The sequence below is a fragment of the Nesoenas mayeri genome, assembly GCF_963082525.1.
Source record: "Nesoenas mayeri genome assembly, chromosome: 2".
Taxonomy (NCBI): Eukaryota; Metazoa; Chordata; class Aves; order Columbiformes; family Columbidae; genus Nesoenas; species Nesoenas mayeri.
Window position 1 is genome coordinate 113,571,994 of NC_137543.1, and position 26,157 is coordinate 113,598,150.

The 26,157-nt window shown below is 37.6% G+C and overlaps 1 protein-coding gene across 1 annotated transcript; it reads right to left on the minus strand.

Moving 5' to 3' along the window:
- Nucleotides 1-2,894: 2,894 nt before the first annotated feature.
- Nucleotides 2,895-25,987, minus strand: NME8 (NME/NM23 family member 8; the record flags this gene model as incomplete). Its single annotated transcript, XM_080364180.1, has 17 exons — nucleotides 2,895-3,117; nucleotides 3,715-3,859; nucleotides 4,885-5,036; nucleotides 5,954-6,058; nucleotides 8,959-9,103; nucleotides 10,178-10,356; nucleotides 11,689-11,834; nucleotides 14,305-14,397; nucleotides 16,045-16,124; nucleotides 19,021-19,087; nucleotides 19,700-19,816; nucleotides 20,823-20,894; nucleotides 21,882-21,988; nucleotides 22,900-22,957; nucleotides 24,221-24,261; nucleotides 25,120-25,191; nucleotides 25,870-25,987. The coding sequence occupies 17 exons, from the start codon at nucleotides 25,985-25,987 to the stop codon at nucleotides 2,895-2,897; spliced, it is 1,920 nt and encodes a 639-aa protein (XP_080220306.1).
- Nucleotides 25,988-26,157: the final 170 nt, after the last annotated feature.

Consider the following 26,157-nt stretch of genomic DNA (forward strand, 5'->3'; position numbering starts at 1 on the left):
TGTTATCTTTTGTTAGTGTTGGAAGAATTTTCATCACATCTCTGCACTACCTAATTCTATGCTGAACCACAAGATATTTTCTAAATAAATGATCATGAAGGTCACATCCTCTTTTGGTCTGGCATTTAGATATGAGATGAAAGGACAGAGTCAGACTTTCTGTAAGATTTGTAGGTAAAGGAGCTGTGTAAACTTAATTGCAGGAAGATTTTCATCTATGAGACTCGATTGAGTTTATGTTGGAACACGTTTCTCCTGACTCTATAAATGCAAATGTTTGCTGACCTCATCAAAAGTGCTCAAACTCTTAAACATTACATCCATGTCCATGTCACAGTAATTTAAATTTGAAGAAGAGTGGATGGCAGTCTAAATTTTGTGTATAATACCTACGTATTGAGTTAAACCTTTAAAGAGACAAAGTGATCTGTTAAAATAGTGACTGTATTTCAATTGCCGTGCTTTTACATACATGATATTTTGATAATTCTACAAGTCTGTAACTCAAAGATACATAGCCTTTGTGAATCTGAATCTCTGCAACATCTGACTGAAACATTTTTGTGATTTTAAATGTATCTCTTGAATTCCTTCTTTCAAAAGCTGCTAAAACACATTAAGATCAAGGCCATGTTTAGGAGAAGCAAATAAGCATTGATAAATTAAATGTTCCCACATTTCAGTTTAGCTTTGCATACTTATGCGATGAGAAGAAAAACTGTCATAGATCTATGTGTCATATTGCAATGGAATCTACTGAATCATTTTAACCAAGTACTTGTGTTCCCCCAAGGTCATAAGTGACACACATTAATATATGAACCCAAATATATGCAGTCCTTTGACAGCTAACAGTTGAACTAAGGAGAAAAAGCATGTTATATTACTTGAAAATGACGTAATGGAGGACGAAGAATGGTTATTAAACAAGCAATAACTCAGTATATAAAATTATATCATACTTAACCAGGCAGAGCTTCTGTACCATGACAGCTAACCAAGATTTAAGATCAGTGCAACAGATAATCCACAGTATTCAAAACCTGTGTGTGATACCTATCAAACATTCCCTATTTGGTTGTGAACTACCATCAGAAGATTAACGACCTCTTAAGACATAAACATGTTTTGCTGTTTTACATTTCTGTTCCCATAAAAAAATAATCCCATCTAAAACTTCAAAACTGTATTTGTCCTGTTGGTAGGAAAGCCATTAACTCTAGCAAGGATCTTGGGAAATGAACTGAATTTGTGTCTCTGAAATTGCCCTACTCAGGCTTTTCCTGAGACTGCTTTTTGGTTTAAAGTACAACCTGCCAGAACCCAAAAGATACAAAGTGCTGAAATAATGTCCGAAAGAACAGTTTTAATGTTTTTTTTGAAGGAAAAATAAGCCAAAAGCCATACAGTAATTCTGAAGTACATTTCTCAGAACTCACCTCACGAGTTGACATATAAATTCTGCACTAATCGTAGCTTCCTACAGGCTAGCTAGCCTCAACTCGAGTTTATGGCAGTAAAGCAGCTGTAGGTGAAAATGGGCCACCAGGAGAACACTCAGTCCAACTTCTACTGGAGGAATGTCTATAATAACAAATGCCCCATCACAACAGAAATATTTGTCAGGAAGTTCTTTAAAACAGCTAGTTTTATTAAATACAATAGGAACAATACAGGAAGTGTGAGAAAGATTCTTTCTGGATTTTGCACTTCTAATCAATGCTGTAAGTAAGTTGCTTTAGTTGAATGCCATTCTTTAGTATCTCAACCTTCAACAGACTCAGACAGCAAAAGTGACAATATATCAGCTACAAAGAATATTTGTGTTCTTCACGAAGGCCAGCCAAGCTAGACTGGGACAGGATACACATTGAGTAGTTTGGCAAGGAGTGATATGTCAAGAATAGCTGTTAAGTGAGGGCTGACTTTATATTTTACTTCATCTGATACATTTGAATTGAGTAAATGGACCGGAATGGACCTTCTAGTTTATCGTCCTACCTGTGACAGTAATTGTTGGAAGATGTTTAGGGAAAGGATAAATAAACAATGCAAAGGTTTTTTTTCAGGGCCCTGAGGGAACCAATAGGCCTTAATAGCCCTGAGCAGCCTCACCTGGGATATGCACTCATAGCTTGGCCAACTGGCTCAGGAGCTCAATTTAAACCTCACACTTGGCCTTAATCCTTGCCTGAGCTGTGTTGGAGGAGTGCTTATCTCTGACTCTCTTGCCTATTTTTCCTGGCTGGACCCTTGAATGGGTCCTGGACATGGTTCATTACTTCTTTTGTCTGGAATTGTTAATGGAGGTGGCTCCCTAGTTCTGCTTGGGTGTGGTGAGGCCTCAGGTGTGGTTCCTGGCTTCTTCTGCCTTGGAGAGCATTCCCACACTTGCTGCTGGTCCCTGCCCACATTGTTCCAATATCTCAAGCAATATCATTCAAGCATTTCTCCTTTGTAGGTGCCTGAACTGGAGGACTCAATCTGCATCACAGTGGACGTGTCATTAACAGTGTTTATAATGTTTCAATGTTTCTTTAACTCTGTGGTGGTGTTTTGTTTTGTTTTATTTTGTTTTGTTTTTAAAGGCAGTTGTATACAAAGCACCTTAGAATCCTGGAACTGTTGGGAAGACATAAATCTGTTAAAGTGCTAAAAGAGAAACTATCTAGTAAGCATATATAAAGAAATCACTGCTAACATCTAACTTCTGGCAGGTGTTGTTTGTTACATTGTTATGTTTTGCAAAGGTCACAACAAAAAGCTGGCTAATGAAAAAGTGGATAGAGCATGAAGGAAAATGTGTGTGTATATACTCTCAAGTATAGGTGGTTGGGTAAACAAAGCCATCTAATTACATGAATATCAATTTTCAGAGATTGCATCTTAATTGTTCAATCTATATCAATCTCTCCAAATATGTACTGAATGTTTTCCAGTGCTTGTTGTTTCGTAGATGATCCATGAACAGCATTAGACAAAATATCTTGTGCAAACTGAGCTCGAATTGATTCAGGAGAGATATTTTTTGCCTCTTCTGGATCGGCTGGACCCATTAGTTGCCTCCACTCTTCCACAGCATTTTCCTTTGATAACACCATTATCACCGATGGGCCCCTGTAAAATCAATATAAGGAAACTCTTACACCTTTCTGAGATGCAGATCTAGCTTTAACTTCAGAGGTACCATGAAGGATTATGGTAAGTATTACACCATCAGAATTTTGAGAAATGGTTTAAATGTGCTTTTTTTTTTTTTTTTTTTCCCCCTGAGTGTTTTGTTTAAGACGATATCTTGTTTTTGACAGTCAAAAAGATGATGATGGTCATCTATTTGAATTTGGACTTTTTGTCCCCTCACCCAGTAATTTCTGAAGCAAAACAATACATACTGTTTTATCAACAGCTAGACTAACAATATTATGAGGAAGACATTTGTGTCCTCCATGGGAAGAACAAGGATTCCATCAGAAATTTGTTATTTTTTTTAGAAATAAATAAAAAATAACAGTCACTGTCCATAAGTTTGGAAAGCTTTAAAATCTTCCTTTTAAAGGAAGAGCAGCCAATGCTAGAAGCCACTGAACTTGCTAGAAAGTGTGACAGAATGCAAAATTCTTTGCCCACTTTAGGTGTAGCATGTTTTGTTGGTACTGTAAATTCAAAGTTTGATGTACACTGACATACCTCAGTATTGTGTAATGAGACACTTACTCAGTCATAGAAGACAATAAGTCACCAAAAAATGATTTTCCTTCATGATCCTTATAAAATTGTGCAACCATATCACGAGTTAAAGCTGCTTCTTTAATCTTTGAGATGGTAAATCCAGCATCTTTAACTTTTTGCATAATATCATCTAGGAGAAGAACAACAAAACTCATTCTTGTTTGAAATAATAAAATAATAAAAAATAATAAAATAAATAAAAGTTTAGATGCTAACACACAAACTTTAAAAATTTCATAAAATATCAGTTGCTTTAAAAAAATCACCAATACCTATTAAAATTCTCCTTACAGTATCAAATAATTATGGACAATGTGACAAACTTAATCAGTCCTCTAAATTGTACAGAAACCATTGTCATTGCACTAATCCAACTCTATGCAGGTGACAAACCAGTACTGTTATAAACTATACCAGTACCATTCACTGCTGTTTCTCACATTGGGCAGAACGTGGACTGTAGTTGTAGTGCTACATCATATACCAGCTGGCCCACTAAAATCAATCTAGATTGTTACAAGACGGGAAGAAAAACTCACAAAAGCTGATGATAAATTAACATTAGAAAGAATACTAAAATTTGTTAGGACAGAAGAAAAGAATGTCAAGAAGAGGTTCTGGACAGACGGTTTAAAAAAAATGGCAACAAAAATCTTTAAGGTGATATTCCAAATTGTACATAGTGTACTTTTTAGTTTGACATTTCCCCCTCATTCCGTTTGCCTAATAGCAAGATAACCAAGGATGGGAGTGCATCTAATTGAGCAGTAACCTCTTCTGAGTCAGTAGAGATACTCGTATGAAGTAAGTAATATGAATTTGGAAAGCCTCCCTCTCCTTTGACTTAGAAGGATGCCGGATGGATAGTTTACACAAGTACCTGGCTTTTAAACTGTTTAAGCTAGCTAAAAACTCTCTCACTTAAATTCACCACCATTTTTATGAAGAAAGAGCTATAGGCAGCTTAAGCAAATAAATTGTGACACTTGAGACCTCAATACGAATTATGCAAGCTCTGTAAAAGCATTTCTCTGCACGGAAAAAGCATTTCAGAGAATAAAGAGTGCATATGACATGATTTACTGCAGTGTGCATTGCTAATATTTTGTAGAAATTACATCTGTAGCCATAGCCCATATTTTCTAGTTCACTTACCTTTGTGCTCCTTAGCAGCAGCAGGTTTGATTACTGCCAGTGTGTGCTCCTGAGGGAAGAAGAACTCCAATTCCTTCTGAGCATCATCGGTTGTAGAACTACCATGCAGCTGATTAATAGGACTGCTGTCCACTGCATACAGTCCACGTAAACTAAGAGTCATTAAAAGAGTAAGTTACTTCAAAGAATAGCCATTTTGAGCTTCAACAATGATTAGCCTTAACCCAGTGAATATAAATTAATGTTGATCTGGTGACTTAAGTGCTTGATGATCTCTCTGTAGGAGTAAGAAGCCTTTGTTGTCTAAGGAAAGAAAATCAACTTTTAATTGACTACTTGAAACATGAACATCTTCCCTCCTGTCATCTTGTTATATTTCCAAGATAATAACAATTCTTGCTTAGTGCAATACAAAGGTGAGATGATACCACAGCAGTTTCTTAGAACAACAAAATGAGCAGTAAAAATGAAGATGTTGATTTATAAAATGTGAGGAAGAAACTTAGTCACAAATAAAACATGCTACTGATGGAGAGTTTTCATTAAGCTAAGAAAACAAGCATCTGTTCTAAGTAAGAAAAACCCAATAAACATGAGATATTACCAGAATTTTTAAATGTAGAGAATTAATAGCAATAGTTCTGTAGACCCTGAAGCCTAAAAATTGCCATTTAAGGTCACAAAGATTCAACTGAAGAGCCAAGTAATCTGTTCATATGACCATCAGAGCAGGATTACAAAAATATTATTGCAGGTAGATTCTTCCTGTGGTATGTGCATCTAACAGTCAAGGGTTTTTCTCTGACTCAAGAGATCTTATTTTGCCTGAATACCCTTTTTTAAACTCAGCTTTTGATTATATTTAGTCACCATTATTTCACAAAAAGTACTATAGTCACTGTGTATAATACACTTCTTCCAAGACAAGCTTAACAAACTGCAGAAATATATATTAGTTTCCAGATGATGGCACTGTAGTTACGCCAGTTGGAATGTGGTATTCACTGAGATGAGGAATGTGAAAGTAAATTGGAAGCTGTGAATAATATTTTAGTATTCCAAGTATTACCTGTTTGGATCTTCCTTAGCCTCTTCAAGAGCCGTTGGGCCTAATAAACCTCTCCAGTGTGCTACAGCGTTTTCTCGTGTTAAAGCAAGTATAAGAGTTGGACCACTGTAAAAAGGGAAAACTGGCGTTAAAAACATCAAATATTAAGCATGGTAATTTGTAAAGGGAACTTGATTATACATAGTCCAGGCCAGAAAATGAGCCGTAATAATATTGGAGGATTCAAAAACCTATCACTATTTAAACAGCTGCAGCCTGATAAAATCTTATGGGCCTTAAGCGCAAATTTCAAAGTTTCATTTCATTCAGTAATGTCAACATGACAACAAGAATGTTGTAGAATTGGGCTATATCTTTATTGAACAACATCCAAACCTTGTCCTAACAAACCAAGAAGAACGGGTTGAAGACATCGTGGTTGGGGCAGCTGCAGCAACCATGATATGGTGAAGTTAGGGATCCTGGATGGAGGAAGCAGGACAATGAGCAGTACTAAAACCACAGACTTCAGCAGGCCAAACTTTGACCTCTTCCAGGTCCTGCTTGGAAGAATTCCATGGAATAGGGCTCTAGAAGATAGGGGGGTCCAAGAGAGCTGGCTAATATTCAGACATCACTTCCTCCAAGCCCACGACCGATACATCCCTATGAGGAAGAAATCAAGTAAAGGGAGTAAGAGGCCAGCATGGATGAGTAAGAAACTCCAGTCAAACCTCAGGTGGAAGAAGGATGTTTATCTAATGTGGAAAAAAGGACGGACCACCTGGGAGGAATACAAAGATGAGGTGATGAAGGCCAAGCTCCCTTTGGAAGCAAATCTGGCCAGGGATGTCAAAGACAGGAAGAAGGGCTTCTTTATGTATATCAGCAGCAAAAGGAAGGTTAGGGAAAATGTAGATCCACTGCTGAATGAGGAGGGTGCCCTGGTGGTGAATGATACAGAGAAGACAGAGTTACCAAATGCCTTCTTCATTTTTGTCTTTACTGCTAAAACTGGCCCTCAGGTATCCCAGACCCTAAAGATAGAAGAGAAAGTCTGGCAAAAGGAAGACTTTTCCTTGGTTGAGGACAATCAGGTTAGAGATTGTTTACACAAACTGGACATCCACAAATCCATGGGCTCCAATGGGATGCACTCACGAGTGCTGAGAGAGTTGGCAGATGTTATTGCTAAGCCACTCTCCATCATCTTGGAAAGGTCTTGGAGAACAGGAGAGGTGCCTGAGGACTGCAGGAAAGCCAGTGTCAATCCAGTCTTCAAAAAGGGCAAGAAGGACCACCCAGGAAACTACAGGCCAGTCAGCCTCACCTCCATCCCTGGAAAGGTGATGGAACAGCTCATTCTGGACGTCATCTCCAAGCATGTAGAGGAAAAGAAGGCTATCAGCATGGGTTCACCAAAGGAAATCATGTTTGACCGACCTGATGGCCTTCTATTATGGTATAACCGGCTGGGTAGATGAGAGAAGAGCAGTGGATGTTGTCTACCTTGACTTCAGCAAGGCTTTTGACACTGCCCCTCAAAACCTCCTCATAGGCAAGCTCAGGAAGTGCAGGCTGGATGAATGCACAGTGAGGTGGATCATGAATTGGTTGGATGGCAGAGCTCAGAGGGTTGTGATCAATGGTGCAGAGTCTGTTTGGAGGCCTGTAGTTAGTGGGGTTCCCCAAGGGTCAGAGTTGGGTATAGTCCTGTTCAACCTGTTCATCAATGACCTGTATGAAGCGACTGAGTGCACCCTCAGCAAGTTTGCTGTTCATTCCAAACTGGGAGGAAGGGCCAACACACCAGAAGACTGTGCTGCCATTCAGTGAGACCTGGACAGGCTGGAGGACTGGGCAGAGAAGAACCTAGTGAAGCTTAAAAAGGGCAAGTGCAGGATCCTGCACCTGGGGAGGAATAACCCCAGGCACCAGTACAAGTTAGGGGTGGACCTGCTGGAAAGCAGCACTGCAGAGAAGAACGTGGGAGTTCTGGTTGACAACAGGTTGACCATGAGTCAGTAATGTGCCCTTGTGGCCAAGAAGCCCAGCAGTATCCTGGGATGCATTAGAGTGTGACTGGCAGGTCGAGGGAAGTTGTCCTCCCCCTCTACTCTGCCCTGGTGAGACCACATCTGGAGTACTGCATCTAGTTCCGGGATACCCAGTTTAAGAAGGACACTGAACTACTGGAGGGAGTCCAGTTATGGGCTACAAAGATGATTAGTGGCCTAGAGCATCTTTCTTATGAGAAGAGATGGAGAGAGCTGGGTTTGTTCAGCCTGGAGAAGAGAAGGCTGAGAGGGGATCTCATCAATATTTAGAAATATCTCAAGGGTGGATGTCAAGAGAATGGGACCAGACTCCTTCCAGTGGTGCCCAACAATAGGATGAGGTGCAACAGATACAGACTGAAGCACAGGAGGTTCCATCTAAACATGAGGAAATACTTCTTTTATTTGAGAGTGCCAGAGCACTGGAACAGGCTGACCAGAGAGGTTGTGGAGTCTCCTTCTCTGGAGACATTCAAAACCCACCTGGACACATTCCTGTTCAATCTGCTTTGAGTGAACCTGCTTTAGCAAGTGGGTTGGACTAGATGATCTCCACAGGTCCCTTACAATCCTAACTGTTCTGTGATTCTGTTATTTTGCTATTTACATTTTCTCTCCAAGGAATCCAGCACACAGCCTGGATGAAGATTTCTGAGCTCTTCTACAGACAACCTAAATGCAGCCTTCCAGAGCAGAGCTCAACTGTTTTCACCCAGATCAATGGAACTGACCGCTGACTTCAACAACTGTCATACAGACATGTGAAGTAATTTTTCAAATCCTGATTTATTTATCTACTGTATTTGGGAATTATCTTGTTATCTGCAGTTATCTGGTTCTGGTTTTGAGTTTTACTAAACTCTCAGAAACATGGGTATCTTGTAGACATGTATTATTCATAATAATTATTAATTGTGAAAGTTTCAGTCTTATTTATAAATCCACATACTAATTTTTTGTTCAACATACCTGGTCATTTGCTCTAGAAGGACTGGGAAGTAGTCTTCATTTTCATGCTCTTTGTAAAATTCACGTACTTGTTTTTCAGATAGGATTATTTCTCTCTGCATTGCTATTTCAAAGCCATCATCCCTTATTCTTTGCATGATAGAATCTGTTTGAAATATTGAAATTATGCTAAATTGCCATCCATTCACTAATTTGGACAATTGTGAAGAAATGTCATGGACTTTCCAATCATACTGTTATTTTTTCACAGGTGAATTAGTTTCTCAACTGAAGAATGGAAAACTAATTTAAAGCAACTGCTAGAGGGCTTCAGTAGTTGCCTGGATGCTTAGAAAGCTGATGCTCACCTTCTTAAGGTTTTCTCTCACTTCAGAAACCTCAGTAGGAATCCTGACTGAGAAACATGATATGTGTTACTGTCACCATAAGAAGGCCTAGGGATTTTGAATAGGGGAATATTCATTTGACTAAATCTTACAAGAGCACATCCATAAGTAAGCATGTTTAATGCAAGTCAAAATTACTTTAATTGCCTGTATATGGACTGCAAAACTAGTGCTCTGAGCAACATACTTGATAACAATAAAGAAAATAAAAATACAAGGAGAGGTCAAAATTGCAGTCCTTCAGATCTTTGTGTATAGGTTATTTTCACTACAGAGATCTTCAAGAAAAAATGAAAATATTTGCCTGAGAAGAAAAGCCAACTTGTTCAAATGGGGAGTTTCATGCTACTGGGGTAGATTTTCTGATTTAATCTATAAAAGCATTGTCTGTCTGTCTTTGTGCAGCACTGCCTTATGCAGCACAGAACATAACCTGGGTCAGATCATTTCACCTTGCCATTGAGCTACCTTTGACCTGTCATTTAAAGATATCATCTGCTTTGTTACTGTAGAAAGAATGATTCCCTATACTACACTTCAAAATTGCTAGTTTCTCTGAGAGGTATTCTGGAAACATTCCATCCAAGTATACAATCTAAAGACATTCTTGAAAAATCAGGCAAATTAACAAAATAGTGTTGACATTTACATTCTCAATATAACAAAAAAGTTAAGCATGTAGCTTTTATTTCCTGACAAAGATTACTGCCAGGTTGATGCTGGGGAGACAATATAACATAAGAACCTTTCGTTAATAGAGTTAGAATATTTAAAGTTCAAAATATAAGACTTTTTATACACCCTAGATGGAAAACATAGTTATTAACACTTACCTCGTCTTTCCTTTAAGAGAGAAGGTCGAATTAAAGCCAAAGTCCTTTCAGCTTTTTGGTCTGTCTTTTTTTTATCAAAATTTGGGAAAAAGAAGGCAAGTTGCCTGCTGGCCTCTTCTACACTGTCTTGCACATCACATAGGTTTAATAAACTCTCGGTTTCCATGGTTTCTTCCAAGCTAAGGAGGCACAAAGTAGTAGATGTATGTTTAAGTCACTGCATGCACTGTGTTAACAGTTGACTTCCTGAAAATGAACTTTCTTAAAATTTAGTAAAGCATAAAAATGGAATGCCAAACTAAGTTTTTATTAAATTCAGATTCCTGACCAAAGTAATGTTTCTGAGAAGAGAGTTATTAATCTTCTCAAAAAGTGCCTTGTCATATGCTATAAAAGAGAATTCTCAGCCATGCAGCTTTTCTAATGCCCCTCTAGCTTACTCAAAATAGTATCTCTGTTTCACTTGACAGAATTATCACTGACAAGTGTACAGTGTATAATGAATTGTCAATAAAAGGATTCTGCTAATTAATGTAGAGCATCATCATAAAAAGACAGCACTATAGAATTGTCTTTAAGAGAGGTACATCTCATTATTACTTGCCTTTATTTCTAATGTTTATTTAGCTATATAAACCCAGGAACTTTTGGCCACTTACAGAAAGTGCAATATTCCCCAGTTGTACCAAACTAATGCAGAGAAGGATACAACAGGCATCAACAAAAATATCAATTATTATGACAAGTTCTCTTTTGGAACAATGTATTTAATATCATGTTTCTTCGAGTAAATCTCGTGTCCAAATCTGAAACTGGATTCAATATTTCAGTTTTCGAGAACACTCTCTTTATTGTCTGATGCTTTGTATAAAACTATTGTCCTCTTTAAAATTCTCTGCAAATATTTGTCATAGGAGAAAATCAGACATTTCAAAATACCACGGTTGTGAACAGCTAATCCTTACAATGTCTTTATGCATCTTGGAGTCAAGGGAGAACAAAACCCAAAAGTCTCCCAGTTGTTTTCTGGCTTTTTTAGAGTGGTCCCAGGGAGCATGGTATGCCTTGGGTGCCCCTTAGTCTCCCTTGGGCCACATATACAGTTTCCCATAATATATAGGAGTAAACATATGCAAGAGTGCAACCCTCAATGGCCAATGCTGGTAGTCACTTTGGGTGAACTATTACATGGAGTGGCATGGAGTACACCAGCTTTGAAGTACAGCACTGTTCCCATCTCACTGACAACCCATTCAAGGCCAGTTCAGCAATGGCAAGAGACCAATGCACTTTGCTTATTGTCCTTACTTAGGAAGCAAGAAGCTTCTATGTTCCCACAGGAACTGTGCATCCCTAGGGATGGTCTGGTGACAGACCAGGTGAAGAACTTTGTCTGTTCCCTGGACCCTCTGCACACAGGCACATGAGTAACTGCAACAATATCCTTTAGTTTATGGTGTTCTGCAAATACTATAACTGAATTACATATCCACATTTTCACTGTTAGTTACCTGCCTGACTCCTCAGTGTCATCATCCCCACTCAATTTACGTAGCTCTTTCCAGTGAGGAATATCGGCAGGTGCTCCTTTTTTAGTGATTACCAAAACGTGGCATGGTCCACTCATCATGTATTGAACAAATTCTTCAAAATCGGGCTAAAAGACATAATTTTTCCCCTATGAATTGTAGGAACTCTGAGTTTATCATCAGAAATGATGATATCATTTCCAAAGTAACTCATAATTCCTGTTCTAAAATGACATTCACACATGTTACTCAAAATCCTGTCGAATTGTCTGGGAAGTTTTTGATCAATCATTTGAGACAACAACACTATAAAGTGTCTGAAACATTATTAATCAAGGTAAATAACGTAATAAAATTCCATTAAGCAAGTACCACATGTTCTTCCAGGCTAAAATGCAAATGACAGGAGTGGAGAAAATCTAAAAGCTCAATGTGATCAAATGCTATGCTTGCAGTAACACATATAGTGTGACATAACAAACTGCAATACAGTTCCAGGTGTAATTTTTGAAACTAAAAATCATGTAACTGACTGCAAGTACAGAACACTGAGATATTTTCAAGACATTTGTAGTCTTTTCCTTCATTCTCTTTGTTATGTTCTTTTCACTCCTTCAGTTTCAACCCTCAATCCAGTAAATTTACATTTTATTCAGGAAATATATTTTGAAGCTGCTGTGAGGTTCTAATCCTGTTTCCTTGTATGTCACCTTTTTTCAGTTATGTGAATTTCCTCAAGTATCTTTTCTCATTTAAAATATTTGACTAAATCTTTTATTTACCAGCCACCCTCATCTGATTGTGTGTGATACATTTTTCCTTTAATAATACGGGAATTAAATATTCATGTGTCCTTTCAATTAATTAAAATTCTCTTTTGGTTATCTTCATATCCTTGCATAAACTTAACCCACTTCACAAGATGAACTAACTCAAAAGAGATAGAATAAATGCAAATGGTAAAATGCTTAGTACAAAGCATAAAGGGTGTATCTATGCTGTTGTGGCTTCAAAAGTACGCTTGTTCACATTAAAATAAATAGATGTGGCTATTAGATAAGGGTCTTTTGGCTCACTCAGCATCATTAAAAAGGAACTGTCTCTGCTTCCAGTTGTATCTGGAGGTCTATTATCTTGAGTCTTCATCCTATTATAATAGGCAGCCTCTGGAACTTCAGCAAGCTTGCGGAGTATTAAATCAGGAATAATTTTGCCCACTGAGCAAAAAGCAATCTATATTCCATATTGTCACTTTAAAATAATTATTTTTCAGCTTAGAATTAAATTTTATGAATGGCAAATAATTGACTTCTGAATATAGATAGGGTCTTCTGAATCATTTCTCATAGTTTATAGTAGTTTTGTTATTTCCCCTCTCCTAACACTGGCTAGGATCTGCTTTGGTGTAGTAGTGCTGCCATATATTAAACACTACATGCTTTTTCTCTGTATTTTCCTCCTAAATCTCCCTCTATGCCTAACTTAACTTAAATTTGGCTGCCATTCCTATGATGATAACTTATTTTTACTTCTATTTCAAAACCATCTTTGTCTCAACTAGAATCCCAGCTTTGACAACACTGAGCTCTTCAGGATTACTTATAAGCTCTCTCTGTTACTTCCTTTCTAAACAATAGTGCAGCCATTTGGTGATTACTATCAGATTTCTTTTTCCTTCTGGCTTCAGTAGGAACAATCTTGTCTCACTCTTATTAATTTGGAATGCCACTGGAATACTTTCCCAGCTTCTTCTTTTGGTTATGCCAACACTTTCATTGACCTCTTCTATTGGCCTCTCTAATAATATCAAACTAGTTCTCTGCAAATAATTGCAGCCTCTGTTTATCTTGTGCAGATCTTAAATAGGAGAAGGTAAAAATATTTGCTAAGCAGCTTCATATTTGTGATCCAGATCTTTCTGTAGATTTAACTTTAGCTATCATATTGCCAAAGCACTTGACAATATCCAAGTGTTAGTTTGCTAGACCACTGACATTTAATGGTGATCAGCATAATTTAATTGTTTTCTTGAACTGTCTGTACTTAGCTATTTGTTGCCCCTCAATATATGATAAGTCCAGAAAAATAAACTTCAATGTAGATGCTTTCTCTTTCTGCTTATGTGTGTGCTTATTCTCAGTACTACCCTGTGATGAAACCTGCAAAGAAGAAAAAAATGTAATATATACTATAACTTATTTTCTGACTGGAAGTGTATGTGTCGAAGAGAAGTGTACTGTCATGTAGATGACACTGGATTTTGGGTTTGTGCTACACTGTAGCACCTAACAGCCTATGTTTAGGGCCATGACTAAGGGTCATATATATTCTGCTAAAAGAAAGAACTACAAAATCTTTTGGTATTTAATTGGAGTTTGATTTAACTTAGTTGGAATGTTAGAGTGTTACCAAGACATATTTGTATGAGTTGGGAAGAAAAAAAAGAGAGATAATATCTCCTTTTTTCTATGTACTAAATCTACATTAAATCAGTTCTTCAACATACTAAAATGTGCAAGACAGAGATTTGCAAACACGTATAGCTACAATGCTAATTTTTACCTGTTCCTTCTATTTAGGTTTTCCATTTGGTTTTACCTGTTCTTTATTGTGGCCATAGAATGCTCTGATTTGCTCTTCAGTTAGCATTTTTTCCTCTGCCACTTCAATGGTAAATCCTGCTCTTTTAATCTGCAATTATTCAGTTATTACTCAGTGGCCTTTGAAAATGGTTACATACAAGATCATATGTTACTGTAAATCTAAAGATTGATTGATTTTTGGAAACTATCTTAAATTTAAAATTCTCTAAAATATTCCAAATATAACTGCTGAGTTTACATAAACTAAAGTTCCAGCTTTTCAAAACACTGCACTAAATTCAGGATTACAATTCCCACTAAATTAAGGTTTGTGAAAAATATAAGGCAGTTTAATGTATGTGTTCTTTCAGTAGTTAATAATAACTTTCGTTTAACATTGAACAAACTAATTTTAACCGTTGTGGGTGGTTAACATGCAACCACTTCTAAAAATTATAAACTACATTATAATCTTAGTAGTCATATAAATGCGTATTTGTCAACAATTGTTGTACCCGGCTAAACTACTTGTCTTTAGAAACAGTAAGTAAACAAAAATCAAATCTATTTTATGATTATTTTAAGTTAGATTACTGCATTAAATTTAAGTATACATAAGAGATGCACACTTACATGACCTGTGTCAAATTTCATAACCCACTGGTATGAGGCTTATGCCATATACTAATATTCAAACAACAAAGGCACTATCCAACCCAAATACTGATCGTATGTCAATATTAGCCTGCTTACCAGCACTTTAAAAGCCCATATGATGCTGCTGAGTGTTTCCAGACTGTCTTGACAAGGCTGAATGTGGAAACATTATGGGTGCACACCTCATAAGGCAGTGCTAACTAGCAGCTGCTCAGCTCCAGCTAAATTGCTTTCAAGAACTGCCTGCTTTTTTTGCCTTTGCTGAATTTTCTTCCTTTCTGGCCAAGGCAGAGTAACTGCAGGAACAACCTATACAACACTCTGATTTTCTTTCCTGCAAAGGTCACTGGCTCTGTCATAAGACTTTTTAAAATTAGCATGGTTTTATCTTGATACACAGTATTATGAGGCATTTTTTGTAACAGAAACAGTAAGAAATTCCCATAATTTAAATGTGCATTGCAATAGTATCATATTCTGGAAGGCAAAATAACCTTTCTTTCACTGTGTGATGGCTTAAACAAACATTGAATCCTTGAATGTACTCTTGTGTACTTACTGAAATCTCATTCTCCAGTGCAGGAACAAATACTACACTACTGACAAGTATTAGTATACTTACTAGTGCATATGAATTAGCCTCACCATCTACATGCATATATTGTCATATATGTCTGCGTACAGACTCTCTTCGATAAGGAACTGGTTAGTTGATTCATGTGTGCCCACAATTCTTAAAGATGCTCTGAGAAAAATTAGCTTTACTAGCACAATTTCTAGTTCTTGTTTCTATTGCAATATGCGGGGCGAAGGGGGAAGATACTTTTCTGATTTCACATATTGCTGATTAACACAGTTTGAATCAATGTCATACCTCGTCAACATACCTCATCTAGTGATGTCAAATGTTAAAGCAATAGTGTCAAATTGAATACCAAATTATTTCAGGTGAAAATTATCTTGCCTTTATCATCCTTATCAGACAAGCATTAACAGGTCTTGTTCTAAAGCCTAGGCATAAATTAGGATCTACTTTATCTTACATCTTGCTACTATACCTACGCTAAAGAAGATGAATAAATCTTCAAATTTTGTCTACCTTTTTTTTAATTTCTTTTACGCGTCCCTCTAAGACATCAGCAGGTTTTATAATTCCAACAGAGTATTTGACCTCTTCTTCTGGGAAAGGGGAAAAAATATGCTAGTGAATACATTTATTGAAACAAATACACAACTGAACTTTCCATTACTTACAAGAGAGTTTCTCTATATAATTATCCATTTTAATATTGAGATGGCCAAACAATGGTTCCAAAAATGTATGTGACTTGAACACATAAATTATGTCTTGGAGTCCACATTCCTTATGAGCCACTAGTGTTTTGGGTCATATAGCGGATAAATGACTCACATACAACTAGGTGTGGTGGAAAAACTACTGCTTAAGGGTGCTTTGTCTAGGGAGCTAGCTCTCTATGTACAAGAGTAGAAATATGAAACAAATGAATATTACTGAGGAAAATTCACTAAGTGAAAATCTGGATGAATATTGGAGATTTCAAGATTTCAAATCGTTCTGTGATTCTATGATTCTAAATTAAAAGCATGCAGAAGAAAAGCAGTTGGAATTTACAAAAGTCTGTTGCTTTGATAATGCTTTTCCTCAGTCACTAGCGGGCTTCCCAGTCACTAGCAGGGTTCCGCAGGGATCCGTCTTAGGGCCAGCACTCTTCAATGTCTTCATAAATGATTTAGACTCAGAATTTGAGGGATTACTTAGTAAGTCTGCTGATGACACAAAATTGGGAGGAGCTGGTGACGCTCTTGAGGGCAGAGAGGCCCTGCAGAGGAATCTGGACAAATTGGAGAACTGGGCAATCACGACCCACACGAAGTTCAACAAGGGTAAGTGCCGATTTTGCACCTGGGACAAGGCAACCCTGGCTGTATGTACAGACTAGGGGATGAGATGCTGGGAAGCACCTCTGTGGAGAGGGGTCTGGGGGTTCTGGTCTATGGCAAGTTGAACATGAGCCAGCAGTGTGCCCTGGCAGCCAAGAGGGCCACCTGTGTCCTGGGTGCACCAAGCACAGCATCGCCAGCTGGGCAGGGAGGTGATTGTGCTGCTCTGCTCTGCACTGGTGAGGCCTCACCTGGAGCTCTGTGTGCAATTCTGGGAGCCAGAGTAAAGATATAAAACTACTGGAAAGTGTCCAGAAGAGGACCATGAAGTTGGTGAAGGGTTTGGAGGGGAAGACTGGCTAAAGTCACTGAGTTTGTTCAACCTGGTGGAGACTGAGGGGAGATCTCATCACAGTCTGCAGCTTCCTCACAAGGGTAGGAGGAGGGACAGGCACTGAACTCTTCTCTTTAGCAACCAATGACAGGGCCCAAGGGAATAGCAGGAAGATGCGCCAGGAGAGGTTTAGGTTGGACATTAGGAAAAGGTTCTTCACTCAGAGGGTGGTGGAGCACTGGAACAGGCTCCCCAGGGAGGTGTCACAGCCCCAAGCCCGACAGTGTTCAAGAAGAGACTGAACAATGCCCTCAGACACATGGTGTGAACTGTGGGTTTGTTCTGTGCAGGGACAGGAGTCGGACTCGATCATTGTAGGTCCCTTCCAACTCAGGTCATTCTATGATTCTATGAAGTCAAATATACATTTCCTTAGTTTGTTTCCTTAGTATTTGTGGATGCTGAAGTAATTTACTAGTTATTTATTATAACTGTTGAAGTAACGCATGCTTGCTAACACAATCTAATGTTTAAAACAACACATCTTCCTGGTTGTAGACATACAGTTACAACATCCATAGCATACAGATCCTTCCAAATTGACAAAAAGTGGTTCAGAATATAAACTACATCTCTCTTTGCAGAATCTGAGGTTTACAGTTAAGCATGAGCACATAATTCAGTCAGATCCCAAACACTGTAGAAGAACTTAATACCTCTAACAGAAACACCAGGCTACTACTTGTTTCAAATACCAGAAAACACTCATAGGCACCTGCACATGGTAAGGAAAGTATTACCACAATGGCTTCTGAGGGATCCTTTAACCTGGAGCTGAACCCAAGCTGAAAGCTCTGTTGCCTGATTTTGTCACACTTTAAGGTTCTGTGGATTAGTGTAAAGTCTGTATATAATCCTAGAGAATTTACAATACTGTACTGCTAGGTCTCAGAGGGTTAAAACTGAGGTCAGGAACATGTCACTTGAATCACACAATAAAGAAGACATGAATGGGAAGGAAAATGGACACAACTTAATCTGTGACAGTGATTGAATGCCTTATCACAGGAAAAAAAAAGGTGAGATGAAGAAGAGAGGATGAAGTAGCTTATTCCATCTGAACATTGCCAAATGACATTCTGTGCATATATGAAGCAGTAGGAAGCTTCAACAGCCACAGATAATAATAAAAATAGAAAATATATAGGTCCTAGCTCATGACAAGCTTGAAATAAATCATAGACATGAGACTTAGAAACAGGATGGTGTATATTTTAACATCTTTTTGAAACCATATCCTACTATTGTTGGTTTATGCTCTGATGTAAGCCTGGTTTTTAGTGCTTAAATCTAGTCTGGTGAAAGAGTTAATTAAAAATAATCTGAAATACAAGGCATGCCATTCCATCTGAGATTAGTTCTTCCAGTCTTCATAGGTTGCCCTCATTTTGGTGTTCCTGTAGAACATCCAAGGGTCAAAAAGCACCATCTCAACAAAAGTACATAGCTAAGGCAAGGACTGTGTAGAAGTGACTTCCAGACACTAGTTTTACACAAGAAAATTCCTGCCATGTAGTGCTGCTGCTAGGTGCTGGCGATGTGTATTTTGAAAGTTCCCAAAAGGAAGTGAAAACACTAATGTCAACAGTCCAGTATCTTATTTGTTGACAGCAGAAAGCTTCCCCTTATTTTGATATCCTCAATCATAACTTGTTATGTTATTAATTCAAAGGAAGGTCTATTGATGCTGAACATACATAATTCTTAATCAAATATCTAAAAAAATATTTTTTCTTTTTCTTTCCATTAACACTTCTAAAATAAAACAAATACATTTACCCTTGGATGCACTGCCCTCAATACTCTCTTCTGATGATTTCTCTTCTGGGAAAACAAGTTCATCTACCTAAGGTAATAGTAAATACAGCACATTGCCAGTGTGAAGCTGAAGTCACCAAACACACCTGTCATATCTTTACAACATTTTAATCTTAATATAATAACATATTAGCTAACCAGGAAAGCAAGTAATTCTAGGAAAGACCTTGTGCTAGCCTGATTTTCCTTAATTGTGCTACAATTTGTTAAAAGTTTCCTTTTACTGTAAGCACAGTTCTTTGATCTCCATTTTCATTCAAAATAAGGAATGAGACATGACTATTTCTCATCTCTTTTTTTTTTTTTTTTTTTTTTTGTATAAGGTATACTTACTAAGTTATATACGAAAAATAGTCCTGAAAGAAAAAGAAAGATGACTAAAACCTTTATGTGCTAGTGACATTTAATCCATTTCTCCATTTCTTCCACTAATAGGTTAATCCATACACTTCTTAAGTTTTTATAAAGTATAATTTTATGGAAATTTCTAAAAACCCATGTCATGTATGTCACTATACTGTCAAGAAAAAAATACCAAAAATAAAACATGACATTGCAAAAAACACTATCACAGACATTGAGAGAAACTATGTAAGTGTAAAAAAAAATACTCCTATTTAAATATCTGTTTTGTGTGTACCTCGATGCGTTCCTTCTGTCCAGCTGCAATTTGCCTCTCTTCTTCCACTAGCTCTATTGTTTTCTTAGTTAGAAGAGGAGCATTTGCACCTCTCACCATGGCAATAATTTTGCCGTTCTGTAAAAGAGAAAATAACACTCTTGGTGAGTTCTCATTGCTTAGTTTACATATTAACTTGATTTTTGGAACATGTTCTATCTTGCTATTTCTTTTTTTTTGGGCAACAAGACCACTTCCTATGCCCTCTGAAGTGAATACCCGATCTACTACTACCTCTATTAGTTCAGGATGAACCATTCTTACTTTTACTTCCCCCGTTTTCTGTCTCATTTTCTACAGTTATTTCTGGGTTCACCGTCAATAGTACAGTCAGAAATAAATGCAAATATGGAATTTACTAGCTCTTAATTTCTATAACATGGAGTTTTCTATCTTTCTTTGCATTACGTTTCAGTGTGTGCTCTACTACACTTAAGAGAACCGTAGTTAAGTTAACTACAGATGATCAAAGATACTGCCAACTTCACTTAGCAGCATTCAGATTAAAACCTGAAAGTATATTGAAAGTATTGTTGTTCTTGGCCCTTAGTCGTAGGAACTCAAAGCTTCATAGTGAGCAGTGATCTACGTTGGAGTCATAGGAGGATAACCTTTCTGTATCCATCAAGGAGAGGTAATAAATATATGATTATTGTTACAATTGTTCTGGTGAAAAAAATGCATATAGTTGTTTATTTTAACAAACTTTAAGTGGCAGGAAATGTAAACTCTTTTTCCCTGACGGATGGTGTGCATAAAATAATCATTTCACTGTAGCCATATGTGGACACTTAATGTGAGGCAACCCTGAAAAATTTATACTAATTTCTGACTAAGTAACTACCAAAACTATGGCTACCACAAATCTTCTGTAGCTGTATGTGCAGCAGCCACAAAAAAACGTGCTTGAGAACCCCAGATTTAGGCATGGGAAAGAGCCTCAAGTAAACATCTGATGATATGATCCTACATACTGTAAAATGTAAATATCTGATTTATACAGCTTCACATTTCTTCTTAATCTGCTGAAAAATTAATGCAAAAGTAGACAGCACATTAAAAGAAACTGATGTGATGTACTTACAACACAAAAAAGGAACACAGGCTCACATGTTTTCCTAAGTGGTTCCAGAGTTGGAATGTTGTCAGCCTCTGCCTGAAGTTAGATGAAAAAGATTGTTTACTTATGTAAGTGTTTATATGTATGCATGTATATATATAAACCATTTTGCCTGAAAGAAAACTGCAGTCTCATATACTTTGGTGTTACATACTCAAACTGCAATCTTAAATGCAACTAACAATCCTTATGGCACTTGCTGGTGATGAAGAATGAACTGATTTGGTAACATGGGATTGGCCTCCATTTGTACTATAGCAGCTAATCACGGGAGAATACATTATCCTAATGCTGTTTTCTTATGTAGGTTGTAATAACATACATAAATGAGGAAGTAGCCCATACAGTCTTGACAGAAGAGATTATTCACTGTATTAAGTTCTTTGTCACATGTGGTCAACTCTATGAACATACTTGAGATAATCTCTGAACACCTTTTTGTGTATAAAAAATAGAAGTATTTTCTGCAGAACTTGATCAACATCTGGGAGGAACTGAATCTGTGAAACAAATTTATCTGGTTTGAATATGATATATATCTCCTATTTTATGTTGCTAACGCAGAGGAAAATTTTTATACTATCGTTTTAGTGATAATTTGTTTTTCAATTCCTCCTTTTTGTTATCTTAAAAATAAAACAAAAGGGAATATTTGGGAAAAAGTCTCAACAGCCTTTTTCAGGGATGTAAGAATTTTAAATTTAAATTTTAAATGTGATAATCAATAATGTACAGGCTTAATACTAAAAATCATATAGTCCAGCTTTTGAGTGTTTCTGCAATCCCATCAAGAAAAACAAAAGTTGTGGGATATCAGGTCCCTTTCCATTATAGCTCCTTCCATATCTATCGAAGTTTCTAATATGCCTCTAAACAAAGTCTTAAGAGGAAATACGCAGAAGAAGAGGAAATTAGGCCAAAATCAATGCCACACATTAAATATGAAAGCTCTGTATATGCAGATATAAAGATATATTTAATATAAAATGTTAATAAAGTTCCATACAGAATTGATAGCCTTACCACTGCAAAATGCAACATATCATCATCATCAAACTCAGTCTTCAGCTTTCTGAACAAATTCAGCACAGCTTTGCAAGGACCACACCAAGCTTGATACACATCTATTACTAAAATGAGATAGTTTGGAATTACAAGCAGCTGACTTGTGGAACTTACAAAATGAGACACATTTATGAACAGTACTGGGAAGGTGTTCATATATATCTTTCAGTCCTCTCCTAGTCAGTGAAAGCATCATGAATACACCAATGTATTCAGGGGGTACACTACAGTTTCCTCTTTTATTTCAGTTACTTCTGACATCAACAGCCTACTTCATAATACTATTTGAGATTATTAATCCAAACCACTATGTTTCTCTCATATTCCTTTCCCTTTCAGTTGTTCTTTTTCTTTTACCACTGTTGATTTTCATTCTTATCTAACCTTTATTCTACAGGATTTTACCTCCATAAGCCCACATAGATAATTTATTTCTCATTATTGCTCCTCTGTTGATAAGATCCTATCACAAATTTGTTCCTTCTATCTAAATACACTTTTCAGGAGACTTTGGAGACACTGTCATTGAACTGAGTGAATCGAAAATATTAGATAATACACATCATTGAACATGTGCTCTCCAGGATGCTGACCGATTAACTGCTCAGTATAACTGTGCAGTATTAATTTAGTCTGTACAAGATTTTAGGAAAAAATTCGACAGAAGTGTCTTACCTCCTACCATACATAATATCATGTTGGAAAGATATTTTTCTAAACATCAGACTATAGTAGTGCACAAAATAATGGATAATATGATTTGTGACAAGTATTTATTTATCAGAGAAGACCATATGTATCCATAAACACAATATATAGTTTTATAAAGATATTAATATAAACTTTCTTTAAAATATAATATGACACCAGTCTTCTAGATTTATGACAAGTATCTATTAAAGAATATATAATATATATATCTATGAAAAACTGTAAATGTTTTCATGGGAGATTAAACAGAAAATACTAACAGTACCTACTACACCTTTCTTTAGCAACACTTCATCCCACTGGTCTTGATTGATTATTATGGTCTGAAATAAAATGAATTGACATTTTAACATCTTATGAAGATGGACAAAATCTATATCCATTAAGCTCTGGAATTGTTCAAGTAATTAGGATTTATACCTGGAACTGGGTCTCTTTCTTCTTGCTTGCCATTTCTCTGTGATTATAGGAAACATATCAAAATACAAAGTACATTAAACAATTTTTTAGAAGAACATGTGACAAGCAGAACCGATTTACATGTTTTTCAACACAACACTGCCTTCTGATTCCCTTAAAAAATAACTCAACTGAAGCCCCTAAAACAATGACAGTTAACAGCCTGTGTCAGAATTCCGTGGTGCAATATACAACTTATATGCAAACCCCACATAGCACAGGAAACAGAATAAAATTTAGTTTCTTAATCTGTTAAGGTTTTCGGAATTTTTTGGTCTCAACAACTTTCAAACTTATAATTTTTCTGTTCAGAATGGCCACAAGGACCTTGGATGGGGTGACACCTGCTGTAAGATTGGACAATTTAAAAAAAGTATTGATTAAAGAGCTTCAACTCTGATGACATCAAATCAGGCTTCCTGTTTTCTGGGATACATGAAAAACAATGGCTTACCAAACAACCAAATGACCAATGACTCCCAAATTGAATCCTGGTGCATTCATCATTCTGCCATTAATAAAACATGGTTTGAATATTTTTTTGCCCCCCCCCGCCCCCTTTTTTTTCTCTCAGTAGATAATTAACTTTGAACTAAGCAGGAAAATTGATTCTGTGATTCTATGATTATTTTACTTAATGGATCTTGACTGAATAATGAATGTTATGACTGGATTAGCAGCTTGAGTGGAGGTTTATAAAGCTCTTTATAGTCTTTGTTTTGAGGAAAATGAAAGTGCTGTCATGAAAGTGACCTCCGCTGTCACCAATATCTGACAAGTCAACCAGCAAATACATCTGGAGTTTCAACTATCCTGGCATTCCCACTGGAGATGATTCCTTTAGATCATAGACTGAGGAGCAGTGGTCAACATGAGAAATCTTGCCCTGATGCTTGTTCCACATTTCATCTAAAAATTTTATTAACCAATCAAATTTTAAATACAGGCTTTCTTCAAGTAATTTAAAACAGGTAGCAAGACAGAGTCGTTAGCATGGTATTAGGTTCAGTCCTTTAAAGACTCTGAGGAGACATACTAACAATTCAAACTATAGTAAACTGACATTAAAATATCCCATATTAGCAGGAAATATTCATCTAAAGAAATTGTATTTCATTGTTACTTACCGCCTCTGAGCAATAGGGATCAATATACTGCAAGATCAGATCTACAAAACACATAACACGTATATCACAATGGGCTATACTTCCCAATCAACCTACACATCCTCCCCTATCAAAAATGTGCAGTTATGCATTCTCAGATGGCAAATGAAAGCACTGCAGAACAGACACATATGTATGCAAATACACAAATATTAATCTGGCATAGTAGCTGTGTGAGACAGATGTGAAGATACATGTGACATCTATACTTTTAAATAACATTTTCTCATAACACATTCTGTCAGTAATATAGTATTACACTGAAAAAACATGGACAAGCACATTTTCTCCATTATCTATGATAGAGGCAACATGCTTCTCTAACCTTGATACAATGCCTTTTGCTGTGTACATGCTACACCTCTTACCACAACCAAAACTGCTTCCTTGGACTATTCACGTATAAAAATAGATCTGGGTGCACACTCAGATACACTGTCAAACTGACATTCAAATATGCATGTTCTTTGCAGACAGATGTGGAATATCTAAGGACAAACCTTCATACACATATATATATGAAAATACTCAGGTGTTTGTGAGATTTTGACAAGCACTTGTGTATGGGTACATACACATAGTTGCCTGTACGTAAGCACTTGTGTATGACAAGGGTCCCTGCATTCTCATAGGTAGCACTCTGGTGGACCATCTGCTCTCTACCCTTGAATTCTATGAAACTGGATAAAATATGAAAAACCATGGATGGAAAACACTCGTTGAGGTACACCACACTTCGGCTCGCATGCACATGCACATGCACACCTGCATGCTTCCACAAATATGTGCAAGGACTCACATCCTTCTGCAGGCACCCAAGCCTGCAAGTATGCACCTCTGTTATACAGGTGTGTGCTCACCTGCACAGGCCCTGTCCATGAGCATGCCCAGGTGTGCACGCATGCACAGACTTTTGTGCATAAGTCCGCCATCTGCATGCACACACAAACTCACACAGAAACATGGGTAAGCAGACTAATGGAAAGACAAGGACCTGTTGGAGAGGGGCCAGAGGACATCACAAAAAATGATGAGAGGGCTGTGACATGTCTACTGTGAGGACAGGCTGAGAGAGTTGGGGTTGTTTAGCCTGGAGAAGGGAAGGTTCCAGGGAGACCTTATTGCAGCCTTTCAGTACTTAAACGGGGCCCACAAGAAAGATGGGAACAGGCTACTTAGCAGGGCCTGTTGTGATAGGACAAGGGGCGATGGTTTTAAACTGAAGGAGGGGAGATTCAGGCTAGACATGAGGAAGAAACTTGTTACGATGAGGGTGGTAAAATATTGGAGCGGGTTTCCCAGAGAGGTGGTAGATGCCCCATCCCTGGAGACATTCAAGGCCAGGCTGGACGGGACTCTGAGCAACCTGATCTAGTTGAAGATGTCCCTGCTCATGGCAGGGGGTTGAACTAGGTGACCTTTGAAAGTCCCTTCCAACCCAAACTGTTCTATGATTCTATGAAATGCACAGACACATAGCAGGTCAGTGACAGCTTCCCACACAGGTTCCCATAACCAGGACACTCAGGTGCTCGTGCACCCAGTGGTTTGGCACTCACACCCCATGACAAGCAAACTGTCATGGCACAACAGCTTGGGTGCCTGCTCACCCCTGAGATTGGAACCCACCCGGGAGTAGGTGGGCAGTGCCATACCCACATCCACACCTTGTGCCTGTCCTGGACCAGCTGCTTGCCTGGAGACACCCTCCAACTGCCCTTGTGCCATCCCCAACGGCTCTAACCGCCTTCCTGAACTGTTACCTCTCGGTTACTGCTCAGTCTCCAAAGGTGGTTTTTCCCTCCTCACCCTCTTTCACCAGTTTGGGGCTGACATGGCACAAGGAGCCGAACTATGGGCATGCAGAGAGGGGAACGTGGAGTGAGCTGGGGGGACCA